The 12,384-nt window shown below is 53.3% G+C and overlaps 1 protein-coding gene across 3 annotated transcripts in view; it reads left to right on the forward strand.

The window, feature by feature from the left end:
- The window catches only part of LOC1281209 (uncharacterized), a 53,253-nt gene that overhangs the window by 36,597 nt on the left and 4,272 nt on the right, over positions 1-12,384 (forward strand). Inside the window, exons 3-13 of one of the 3 annotated variants that reach the window (XM_061646329.1) lie at positions 1,705-1,936; positions 2,038-2,197; positions 4,752-4,785; positions 8,348-8,495; positions 8,949-10,078; positions 10,158-10,258; positions 10,339-10,588; positions 10,671-10,797; positions 10,881-11,127; positions 11,201-11,660; positions 11,955-12,370. In XM_061646329.1, coding sequence (XP_061502313.1) covers positions 1,754-1,936; positions 2,038-2,197; positions 4,752-4,785; positions 8,348-8,495; positions 8,949-10,078; positions 10,158-10,258; positions 10,339-10,588; positions 10,671-10,797; positions 10,881-11,127; positions 11,201-11,660; positions 11,955-12,370 — 3,256 coding nt within the window. In that variant the 5' untranslated portion in view covers positions 1,705-1,753. Of the gene's footprint in view, positions 1-1,704; positions 1,937-2,037; positions 2,198-4,296; positions 4,543-4,751; positions 4,786-8,347; positions 8,496-8,948; positions 10,079-10,157; positions 10,259-10,338; positions 10,589-10,670; positions 10,798-10,880; positions 11,128-11,200; positions 11,661-11,954; positions 12,371-12,384 lie in introns of those variants that run through there. The other 2 variants (XM_061646330.1, XM_061646331.1) reach the window with 2 other exon arrangements.

Below are 12,384 nucleotides of genomic sequence, written 5' to 3' on the forward strand. Positions count from 1 at the left end.
GCTTGTTGGTGCTGATGGTCATCTCTCCCGTCGTGCCATCTGGTTCCACTTAAAGCGCTGCGCCTCAGAGTTTCGTCTCTCACTTCCTGGTGTCAATTTAATTATGGTGGGCCAATATGCACACCCCTCGGCCCCTTCGGTCGACGGTCTAGACAGTCTAGACTGTGGCTTGTTAACGCCAAAACCGGCGGGAGCAATCGAAGACATCCGGTGAGATGTTGGGCTGCTCCGTGCCGAGACAGCATGTCGTCAAAGCGTTTGATCAACTGCTTGCAACTTCAAACGGAACGTCTTGAAGCAGGAAAGATTTGTTTTTTTTTTATCTTGCTGGGCCCTTTCGCCCTCATTTTTCGGGGTGCAGTCGCTGCCGTCTGTTTGTCTACCGGGTGGATTTTACTCCCGGTGACGTATGCACCCATTTGCGTACGTGCAAACAGTAAAAAGTAGATGGATTCTTATCGCACTTTTTGTTGCTGGTTATCGTAAGCAGGTAACATCTAACGTGAAACGCATTTTGTCCTCACACACTGACGGGTTTCAATTCAATACACGTTTATCTGCCCAACTCTGCGCAAATCTCGCTTAAAGCTTCTCACGAGCGAGCAGCACTGATTGAGTAAGTTATCGGAGACACATTCGGAATGTGCCCCTTTCCCCCACCTGACTGCAGAATCGCACACAAAGTTTATCACTGGCTTAGGCAATGTCCACGCTGATAAAAGGATTGATCTTTCTATTAAATTAGTAAAATTAAAACAGCGTTTCCCGGCGTGCTACGTGCGCGAATTCCGCGCGCAAACCGCATCATGACGCGCCGCATTCTTGCGTGGAATTTGCTGCCCCAAACACACAAATTGGACGAACTATGCTACCAGCAAATGGCGTGGCAATACTGTAACGCTTCTAGTCCTACATTTGCCCCATCGCTAACGATCGATATTTAAAATCGATGTCAAGTGTGTCTCCCGATAGTGTGTGTTTGAAAGGGTGCAAAAACAAACAACACCAGGCGCACTCACACACTTTACCCGTCCCCCTTCGCGCAAGTCTGCGTGAGTGGTACGAAAACAACAACAACAGCCAGCACCAAAAAGCCCCACCCAACCCCATCGGGGGCCCTTTTTTGCGTGACGCGTACAGTGCAAAAGACCCTTCCTTGCGCTTGTGTGTGCGGGTAAACGAAACGGACGGCAGCATGCGCGTGGGGCCCAATGCTTTACGATGATTTATCTATCGGGCCCATTGACTTGTGCGACTTGGTGTGCGGCGGTACGCTCTTGTGGTCATTTATGCTACACTGGCGTCCATGCTTTCGCGCGAAACGGGTGCGTTACACTGCACGTGGCCGGGTCGCCGAGCAGGCGAAGATCACGCAACGGCAATAGAACAAACACGCAACCGAAAAGGGATGATGTTGGGCTAGGAAAGGGTTTCTTTTTTGTTGTTGTTGTTGTTGGAGTTGGAGAACCCTAGCCGGATGCGGAGGGGGGGGGGATCAGGGGTCCTAATTTATTGGACCACCGAGTGGGCTAGAGTGTTGCGTGCTAACGCGAGGAAAAAACCACATGCGTCTAATGTGACAACCACCATATGAAAGGCTTGGAAGAAATCTAATTAAACTAGAACCTTATGCTACCGTCCTCTCTCGTACTGGCACTGGCATTTTAACGGATTCCCTTTTTTTTCGCTTCCCTTTCTTGGCAGAGTTTTGCGAGCCGATCGAGTCAACCGCCACCACCCGCCCGGCCCGAAAATGGATGCCCGCATCGGACTGGAGTACATCATCGAGAACAACGACTACGTGAACAAGCTGGGCCTGGCGCTGGACACCAACAATGTCACGGTTAAGAAGCAAATCTTCGAGCTGCTGTCCACGCTGTGTGCGTTCAGCGCGAACGGGTACAAGCGTGCGATCGAAACGCTGGAACACTACAAAGTAAGTTGGCTCCGTTGTAAGCTGCGTAAGTGTGGACATTAGTCGGTGGTATCCCCCATCTGATCGTGTACTATCTGTCTTCGTTGTCCTCTTCCCCGCAGAGCATTAAGGGTGAGCGATATCGGCTGCATCTGGTCGTGTCCGAGCTGGACAAGGCGACGGCGATCGAGTACCAGATCGCGCTGCTGGCGTTCGTCAACTGCGTGATCATTTCGGCCGGTTCGCTCAAGGATCGGATACGCATGCGCAACGAGTTTATCGGTAAGTGTGTCTTTTGTGGCCGCCGCGGCAGCGAAATCCTTATGTAAAAAGCGCGTTCGTTTGCGTATGGCAGGCACGTCTGGAAAGACCTGTGCAAAGCATATGGCCAGTCACCTTCCAAAAAGGGCAGAGAGGGAAGAATTCAAGCAGTATAGTTTTTGAAAAGAGGCAACTCCAATCAATCATAATCGAAGTAATATATGTATATGCCCACAAGATCTGGTATACCAAACGCGTCTCATAAATGGTTTTCAATTAGATATTCTGGAGGTTCTTTGCATTCTTGCCTTCTTTTAACACCATACAAGGAAGCTGTAGCACATGTAATACGTGTCACCCGAACTCGTTTTGCGTGCCATACCAAGGTACCATACGTTCCATGTGGGGGGCGGCATACATGTTCTGTTAAATACATTTCACGTTTGCGTGTCTGAGACACAGCCCAGACCAAAAACTGGCAAACCAACGGCCCTCCCTCCCCGCGGCGAAGGATTGAAGATAAATTGATCGTAATCCTCTGGACACGCCGCATTGCTGCACCCGGTGAGCTATGCGATATCTAACCGTAACACTGTATCGATGTTGGCAGGTGACCGCAACAAGTGATAGCCACCGAGTGAAAACCGGCCCATGGGACAGCTGCAAACACTTGTGCCGTGACGCTCGGGTGGCTAGAATGTGGTCCCCCGAAACTGCTGGGTAACAGTTCTTTTCTCGGGGGTAATTGCTGTCGCCGGTGTCACCGGTGGGCAAACCCCAGCGAACCGGGTGGAAGCTGACGGCCATGGTTTGCAATTGATACATTGGTCCGCCACGAATCAATGTCGATGTCTCTCGTGTACAAGGGGGTCCCCCTGTATCTTTACCGCGTTTACCCTTCCCTCCTTTTGGGGGTACGCTGCTCGCCAAGATCAGAAAATAATGGAGTACGATAAATTTGTGCTTGTCACTTACGGATTATACTGTGCGCCGGTTAGGGTCTGACAGTGTCGGATTAACAAATCCCAATTTCAACTCAACATGCCTTGTCTTGTCGATGGTGGTGGTGGTGGTGCTGGTGGTTCACCTGCTTCGCACCTTCTACCGGTGCGGTAAGCTCACGATGGTAATTGATATGTGTTACACGAAACTGCAACCCAAAAACAGCTATTTAGCTTACATTCCTCACATTGGTTTCCCGATGTTATTGCTGTTCAATCGGTTGAAATTGGTTTCTAATAAAAAAAAAAACAGAATAGGATTAGACACCTTTTCCTGTGAAAAAAAGACTAGCCGAACGTAGTTTCCAGCAAACGTTCGCTTGTCTTGGCGGTCCACCGTCATACTACCTTTTAGTAAACAAAACATCGCTTATCTGACGGTGAGCAATAGCAGCCCCGAAACCTGCCTGTTACTGCCTATGCGGCACTCCTCCTCTTTGGACACCTACCACACCGCCCACTGTCTGTCACTAGGAACGCTCTGCGCATAATTGCAGCGTACGCGACCTTGTCGAGGACGTCGCGGAACGATTGTCGCCGTCATCGCCATCGTTGTCGCTTGTACGACGGTGTTGTGTCGGTGTGATGTGATTGTTGTTATCGTGGTTCAATTGTGCCATGCCCTGATCAACAGACACCTAGCGGTCGCATCAGGCTTCGGCCTCTGCAGCGAGTCCAATCTCTGTATGCCATCCGCTACCGATAAGAGACCCGATATCTTCAAAATCGACGATGAGCTCCAGTGGATAAAGCGCTATATGTATATAAAAAAGAAGAAAGTCAACTTTGAGTTGAGAAATACAGAAATAATGTGTAATCGGGCCTCGCACACGGTAGGTGTGGTGGTGACTGTTGATAACTGTAGATTATGTAGCAGGCAGAAAGGGGTAACCGGGCCCCATGGATGGAAGATGAGACACGTCCATCCAAATCTCGACCTCGCCTCATGCTCACCGCGCTTGATGCGAACGCGTACACCGTTATCGACCATCATCAGGATAGATAAGATTTGCAGCAGCAACATGAGTGTGTGTGTTTCCTCTTCTTTTTTCTTTTTTTTGGGGGGTGGGCTACGGGTTGCAATGGTTCTGCTCTCTAAGCGTAGCCCCCTCGACAGCAGTTGGTGTGTACACTTGAGCGTGATTTGACGTGAGAGCGTTATGTTGCCCGGATCCGCACACTGAGCAATGGCCGTCATGTTGCAATCGCAGGGTTTGGGGGGGTTTAGGGCCCCGCCCGGCGACGCCAGTTGCGTCAGCAGTCCGCGCATTATGGTGAACGATGTATTTTTTAACTCCGAGCAGGAACTGTCGTCCTTGGAGCACGAGAAGGAGACGCAAGGAACCATCGAGGAGTTTGTGGAAGGTGGGTGAGAGAGAGTGAGAGTGGTGAAGAATAGGGGTCGTGTGTACCGTGAAGTCCCGAAACAAAAAGTGCAACCCATTCGAATCGCGCTGCTGTAGTTGTCTTAATCAATTGATTGATTGTTCCTTTCTTTTAGCGACAAATGGATTACGGTCATCTAAACTCGTTGGATTAATGCATTGTTTTCTTATTTATTTTTTTTGTTGCAGGATTAAACCTAATACCAGTATTAAATAATTTAAGGTAAGTGTAGATGCTCTTGGAGAAGCTGTTGGCTCGCAGGACACTGTTGTGGAGCAGGGGGGTTAAGGTAGCAGACACTCATCATCAAACCACTCTGGAAGCGTTTGCTCCAAGACGCACTCCTGGCAATAATTGCTTTATGACCCATTTTACTCAGTGTGGACGCGAATAGATAAGAAGGTCGTAAAAGAATCATCCTTATTTTTGCTTTTGGCTGCCACTCCCAACCACCCACAATAACCTCTTTTTGCGCGGCGGCTCCAAAAGAGATCGGCGTGAACACAGGTGAACGGATCCGAGTGATCGAAGATAATCGAATTTTATGGATTGGTGCTCATAAAACCGCCAGGATCTGTCGAGTGTGCCCGTAGCGGAAAGACTTCTCTTCATGTTGCCTTAGTGTATCGTTTTACGGTGGATCTCGGATCCGTGACTGTATTGCGCGGTTCACTGATTGATCGGGAGGAAGTGTTTAAAAGGAGCGTTAATCGGTTTAAATTACTTTATCGTCGTGCCGCTTGATAATCACAGTGGATGTGGAGGCGTTGTAGAATCTTTACGTGATGTTGCGGCGGATGGAAATAGGGAAGTGTTGTGAACATATCTCGCACCCTAGCCCACCCGGACTAGGCACGTCCCAGCGGGTTCGATTAACCGCGACCTTTCGATAAGGGAAGTGCGTGAGTGATTGATATGCGAGCCGGAAAACGGGGGGGTTGAAGTGACGACGACACACAAACCTGAAAAGTGGCCGTGGCGAGTGACGGGCAAGTGAACGCTGTGACTAACTCTGTAAATAGCCCTCAATATTACGCGGATTCAGCTGACTGTGTAATCTTCTTGGAAGAGGAAAAACCCCTTCAACCAAGGAACTCCCCAACTTGGTGCACTCAGCCATCAATCATACCTTCTCAGTGTCGCGTGTGCCGCCTGTGTCTTGCTCTGAGATTGATCTTTGGAGCAAACCACCTTACCTCGGGGAGGTCCATTGCTAACTCCAGGGTATGTATCTTGCAGCTTGCTCGCCACAGTATGGCGCCTTTAGACCAGAACATATCTGCGTCGTGCACAGACAACTTACCAGATATCGAGAGACGTTGTACCTTGTGTGTGCGTGTGTTACGATAAGAACGCAACAAACCTCAAAACATCAGCACAATGACATCCCAGTGAGAGGGGTGGGTGATTGTTCCCTGCTTTCGTCACGTCGTGTAAAACGTGTGCATCGTGTTTTTTTTTTCTTGGTTCCACCCTCCGATAACGTGCGTTGTTATTGTTTATCGTTTGTTAAAACCTTTCCAGCGAGGGAGGTGAACCTTCGATGAGGGAGTATTGGACGAACGTTTCTTGCAACTAGAGGAAGAAACTACGATCTTGACACAATATCGAGCCAAAGAGTGAGATGATTGGGTCAGGGTTGCTGGTCGTGTGTGGACGGGTGTATAAACAAGAAAGCTAAAGATAAATTAGCAATCGTTCGTGTTGGAGGAGCAACAAAAAAGCACTTCAACCTGTATCTTGTGTTCCTCTCTCTCTCTCTCTCTCTCTCTCTCTCTCTCTCTCTCTCTCTCTCTCTCTCTCTCTCTCTCTCTCTCTCTCTCTCTCTCTCTCTCTCTCTCTCTCTCTCTCTCTCTCTCTCTCTCTCTCTTCCTCCTGTTCCTTTGGTGCATCGAGACGCGTGGTACGCCAGCAGCAACAGCACGTGGTGCTTGGGTAAAAGATACACGATGTCTACGAACAAGAGCACAGGTTTGGTGCTTTCCATACCGGTGGTGTGGCCGTCCGAATCACCTGTTCGATGAGACACGCCGGTGATGGGAAGTAGTCAAAGCTCATCGTTCGTTCGGTACCGGTGCAAGCGGTATGCCGCACTCGTGCGACACAGATTAGACGTCCGTTCAGTGAGTGCGTGAGAGAGTGAGTGAGAGTATCACTAAAAAAAGCATGATAGCTCTCGGTGAACTTGCAGCGCGAAAAGCACGCGAGAGAGAAATGGCACGCGAGACTCGTCGTGGTGCGCATGTGTCAGCAACACGTGCTCGAGCGAATGTTCGCGGAACACGCGGTGACGGTAGAGCTCGCAGCCGCCACCATCACCACCGGCCGTGGTCGATGCGGACGTTTCGCCCCCTCGGCGAGCTTTTATTACACACGAAGATTGGCTTTCCGTGCTACCGATGAGCGGCCGAAACGCATCCGATCGCTCACACACACACACACAGTCAGGACACAATCAGATGTTTTTCGCTTGTAACCGGAACTACCGATTGAAGTTAGAAAGAATGTGCCTGCCGTCCTTTGCTCTTTTAGACGGCCACAATGGCCACGATACATTTCTGTAGAGCAAAGTAGATTTCCATTACACAGCGGCTGTAAGGACGTGGAGCACCATAATAGCCAACGCGTACCGAACCTTCCTTTAATAACGTTACTCCAGCGCGCTCGGCCAAAAACGGCCAGCAAAAGAAAGAGACCACACCGGGTGCTGCTTCGGGTGTTTCGGGCGCTTGTAGGTTTGTTTCGCCGCTGCGGCTTTTCCGATCTCGCACACACCACTCGGGCCGGGTGAGGGACTCAGTCGCGTGCCAGTAGTGCAGCAACCCGGAGTAGTGCAACCCCGCTAATATTTCAAAAAAACCTCGGACTGCGGCACCGGTCTTAGTTTGCTTCCTCCCAAAACTCCACTCGCTGCTCCCCCATCCTCTCTCTCTCTCTCTCTCTGCCGGCCCAACTATCCCCAGCAAGCAGAATACGGAACAGATCCTTTTCCTCGCTCACTGCCCCAACGCACGCGTCCTCACCGTTTCCTTCGTGTTGTGTTGCGTGTTACAGTTTGCGTGTGCTATTTTGGTCCTATTCGGTCTAACAATAATAAAAAAAAAAAGAAACAGTTCGCCCATCGCGGAAGGGAAGGCTTTAAGCTAAAGCAACACACAGCGCACACCAGCAAAAACGCCAACGAATTATGACAGTTCGGTAGCACCTCGAAATAGAGAGAGAGCGAGCGTGTGTGTAGTAGTTTGTGGCGAATTGATTGTGCTTCAACCCATCCGGTGATAGCGTTTTTGCCTCTCTGTGTGTGTGTTTTTTTTCGTTGGTTCTGGCTGAACTGCCACTGAACTGTGGCTGTACACACAGCTTTCGTTGCTGCTGCTACTGTGTGCCGTGTTACACACAGTCAGCAATTCGCACACGCACTCACTCTCTATCGCTTAGCGTCGTTCTGCCCTACACTCCGCGTCTCAAGTAGAAGTAGAAGGGGACCCCCGATTGTGCTGTGCTGTGAGGCAGGATCGTTCTGGCAACTCCTCAACACCACAACCCCGGTCTGTCGTGATCCGAATGAATATCGTCCAGGAGCTGAGCGAACTGTGCCGTCGGAAGCTGTCCAGCCTCGGCGTGCGACTCGCCAACAGTTGAGAACTAAAATTGCGTGATTTGTGGTAAATGGAAGTGTGTGGGGCTATGACTGCCCTTTGACCTTTCGGCTCCCATCGTCCTGCTATCTCCCTCCCGGTGTGCTTTTGTGCTTACCCTTCTTCCGTTTCACGCGTGTTTACAGGCGCACGGCCAGCAGCGTTCCCGACATTGCCTCCCAGCTAGAGGTGTTCGACGAGCAGCAGGAATGCGACGTATCCCAGAGCCTCCAGGTGCCAGACGGGATCGATCTGAACTCGCATCTTGATGTCTTCAATGCAATCCTAGCACAGGTAGGTGGAGCTAATCCTTTGGGCTGCGTTTCCGCAACAGTACAACACTACCCCATCATACGGGGAGGAGGGATTTTGCAAAGCTCGGCCCAATTGGGATGAATTTTACATTAGTTCTGTTCTCGGGCCCCGCTGCGCTTGACTGCAGAAGGAAGGTTCACAGTGTGCAGCAGTGCCACAGTGCTCTCTGGATAGAGGAGGGATTCACTTTCATTAGTGCTGCTGCTGCTGCTGCTGCGGATGGAATATTAAAGTGTCATTAGTGCTGTGGCACTGCTCTTCGTAGTGTCGCTTTTGTGTTTCGCCCCGTTCGAGCGGACAAGGTCAACCCATGCTGAATGTCACTGTTTGCTTCGTTTAGAATGCATGGGGGATTCGTTCTTTGTGTGAAGAAATTTGTGGCACATTTTTTTTCATCACTTCACCTTCACCTTCTGCCCCCGTCTGCCACAGGTCGCCGGCACACCGCAAGCAACGCCATTTCTAAGCATACTTCAGCACCTGCTGCAGATTGACCCGAAGGAGCAGATCAGCGACATCGTCTGGGACACGGCGGAGACGCTCGTGCACCGGGCGACCCTGCTCGAGGACAAGGAAGCGTCCGCCCGCCTGCTCCGTGCGCCGAGCGTGCAGAAGTTCTTCACCTGCCCGCACTGCCGGGGCGACCTGAGCGGCGGTCCCGCTCGCCGCCCCTCGATCGGCAGCTCGCTGCAGCCGTCGCCCAGCGCCACCTCCTTCAATCCGGTGCCGGCGCCGGCGCCGCCACCACCGCCCCAGTGCGCTGCGGCCCCGCCCCCTCCACCACCGCCCGGTGGTGGTGGCGGTCCCGCTCCACCGCCTCCACCTCCGCCACCGCTTGGTCGTGCGCCGCCCCCACCCCCGCCACCGATGGCCGGGGGGCCACCGGCACCACCGGCACCGCCGGCCCCGCCCGCCCCGCACCTGCTCTCTGCGCAGCCGAATGCGAACGGGTCGCTCGCCCGCTCGAAAACGCCGGACGAGCAGATCGTGATCGTGAAGCCGCTGCCGCAGCAGGAAACGCCCGTGCCGCGCGCCAAGATGAAGACGATCAACTGGAACAAGATACCGCCCCAGCGGGTGCTGGGCAAGCAGAACATCTGGTCGATCGTGGCCGACTCGCACCAGGACAGCCCGATGGCCGACCTGAACTGGGACGAGATGGAGGGACTGTTCTGTCTGCAGACGCAGATGCACGGTTCGCCCAAGCTCGGCCATCGTGGGGCGGCGAACGGCGGCGAAGGCGGTGGTGGTGGTGGTGCGAGCAACGGTACCGATATGCCCGATGCGCGCAAATCGAGAAAGGAAAACGAAATCACGCTGCTGGATGGGAAGCGCAGCCTGAACGTGAACATCTTCCTGAAGCAGTTCCGCACGACGAACGAGGACATCATACAGCTGATAAGGAATGGCGAGCACGAGGACATCGGGGCGGAGAAGCTGCGCGGCCTGCTGAAGCTGCTGCCCGAGGTAGACGAGCTGGAGATGCTGCGCGCGTTCGACGGCGACAACAACAGGCTGGGCAATGCGGAGAAGTTTCTGCTGCAGCTGGTACAAGTGCCTAAGTGAGTATTGGGGGTGGGTATGTTGAAGTTGGAGTCGGTGCATAGTAGCTGACGACTTTCGCCTCCCGTTTGTTTGCAGTTACAAGTTAAGAATCGAAAGCATGCTGCTGAAGGAAGAGTTCAAGGCGAATCTGATGTATCTGGAGCCAAACATACACGCCATGCTTTATGCTGGTGAAGGTAGGCGATCTGCTGATTGGATCTACTACTCCCCAAGTGGACAACAACCCGCTTTACCATTCTGCTCCTTCACAATACAGATCTGATGAACAACAAGGCGCTCCAGGAGGTGCTGTACATGGTCGTGGTTGCCGGGAACTTCCTCAACTCGGGCGGGTACGCGGGCAATGCGGCTGGCGTGAAGCTGTCCTCGTTGCAGAAGCTGACCGACATCCGCGCGAACAAGCCGGGCATGAACCTGATCCACTTCGTCGCACTGCAGGCGGAGAAGAAGAATTCCGCGCTGCTGGAGTTCCCCGGCCAGCTTACGATGCTGGAAAATGCGACCAAGTAAGGGGAAGCGAAACCCAAATGCTTCCAAAAAGGACACTACTCACTGTGTTGTATGCTCACTTCCCACACCTACTTCCAGAACCACTGTCGAGCAGATCAGCAACGAGGTGAACGCGATCGACAATCGCATCAAAAAGATCAAGAAACAGATCGAGCTGCCGAAGACGGAGGAAGACATCAAGTTCCAGATGGAGGAGTTCCTGAGCGTAAGAGCACGCGCGAAGGCCTCTGTTGAAGTCGCTCTCGGACGCACTAATGAGTCGCATTTCGTTTTGGCTTTGGTTTGCAGGCAGCGGAGCAGGACGTTATAATGCTGCAGCGAGCGCTGAAGCAGCTGGAAGCGATGCGCCTCCAGCTGGCCGAGTTCTTCTGCGAGGATATGGGCACGTTCAAGATGGAGGAATGTTTCAAGATTTTCCACAACTTTAGCGAAAAGTTCCAGCACGCGGTGAAGGACAACGAGAAGCGCCGGGTGCAGGAAGAGCAAGCGCTGATACGCAGGAAGCAGCGGGAGGAAACGCTTCGAAGAAGGCAATGTAAGGCATCTGAAGCAGGGAGGGGAAAATGTCTTGTTGCTTCCTATTATACCGACTATTTCTCTTGCTGCAGCGAATCAACCCGGAACGCCCGTGTCCGATTCGGAGGGTAGCCTGCTGCTGGATGCCTCGCAGTACGATCTGCGCTACAGCCCAGCAATGTCCCGGCGGCGTCTCGGGTCGTTCAACAGTAATGGCGACGCGCTGCTGCTGCGGGATGAGTGTGCCTCGCCGGACATCACGCCGAACGGCAGCCTGCGAAGACGCCGCAGCCGCGTACTGTCGGAGGAGGACGAAGGCAATCTCATGGACTTTCTGCGCTCGTCCGGGCACGAGAGCAGCAACCGGGAGCGCAAGTCGGCCGCGTACGGCAGCCTGGACCGGTCGTGGGCGCGTCGGGCCCGCTCGGGCAGCGGCAGCAAGAAGCGGCCGGACCTGCTGAACGTCCAGTTCGGTGCGGACCGGGAACGACCGAGCTCGCCTTCGCCGCTGGCCGAATCGAAGCCGCTCGCGGTGGAAGAACACAAACCAAGGTATGCACACCATCAATCCCTGTATGTCCCGTGTCCTGTGCTGCTCTGCTTTTCTGTGTTTGCCTATCCCCCCGCTCCCTCCCGTGCTAACTCTTTCATCCACCTTGTGCTAACTCACGAACTCACGGAGAGAACACGGATGTTCCTCTCGCGTGTCATTATGTCTTATGCGCATACACATTACGCTTTTACACGTACCCGCTGATTGACACCGCTTTGCAACCCGGGACCCCGGGGGATCGGTCTTTCGTCTCTCGATCGCCGTACGGTCGCGGTTTTTCTTACACTGTTCAGAATTTCCAGAGAATGGCGGCAAAAGATCGAATCCTGGCTGCAGGCGAACGAGCAGGACGAGCGGCAGAACGACGACTACAAGAAGAAGCTGAAGCGGGTCGCCGCCAACCGGCGCTCCTACGAAACGGACAACGAGAGCGACCGGGGCAGCAAGCTGGACCCGCTGCCGGAGGAGAAACCGCCGACGGTAATGTCGCCCGAACCGACGCCCGGCCCGCGAATGGGGGCGGCGGGCGTTCAGGACCGACCGGCAGCTGCCGCCGCCGCCGGTTCACCCACAGCATCCACCGGCTCCGCCGACCAGCAGCAGCAGCTGTTCGGTGGGCCGATGACGTACAAGCGGGTCTATCCGAACTGGCGCCCGGGGACGTCCCTCGAGCAGACGGATGTCGTCGGTACGATAGAGGCCTTGACAGGTAGGTGGCTGTTG

The sequence above is a fragment of the Anopheles gambiae genome, chromosome 2 (genome assembly GCF_943734735.2).
Source record: "Anopheles gambiae chromosome 2, idAnoGambNW_F1_1, whole genome shotgun sequence".
NCBI lineage: Eukaryota > Metazoa > Arthropoda > Insecta > Diptera > Culicidae > Anopheles > Anopheles gambiae.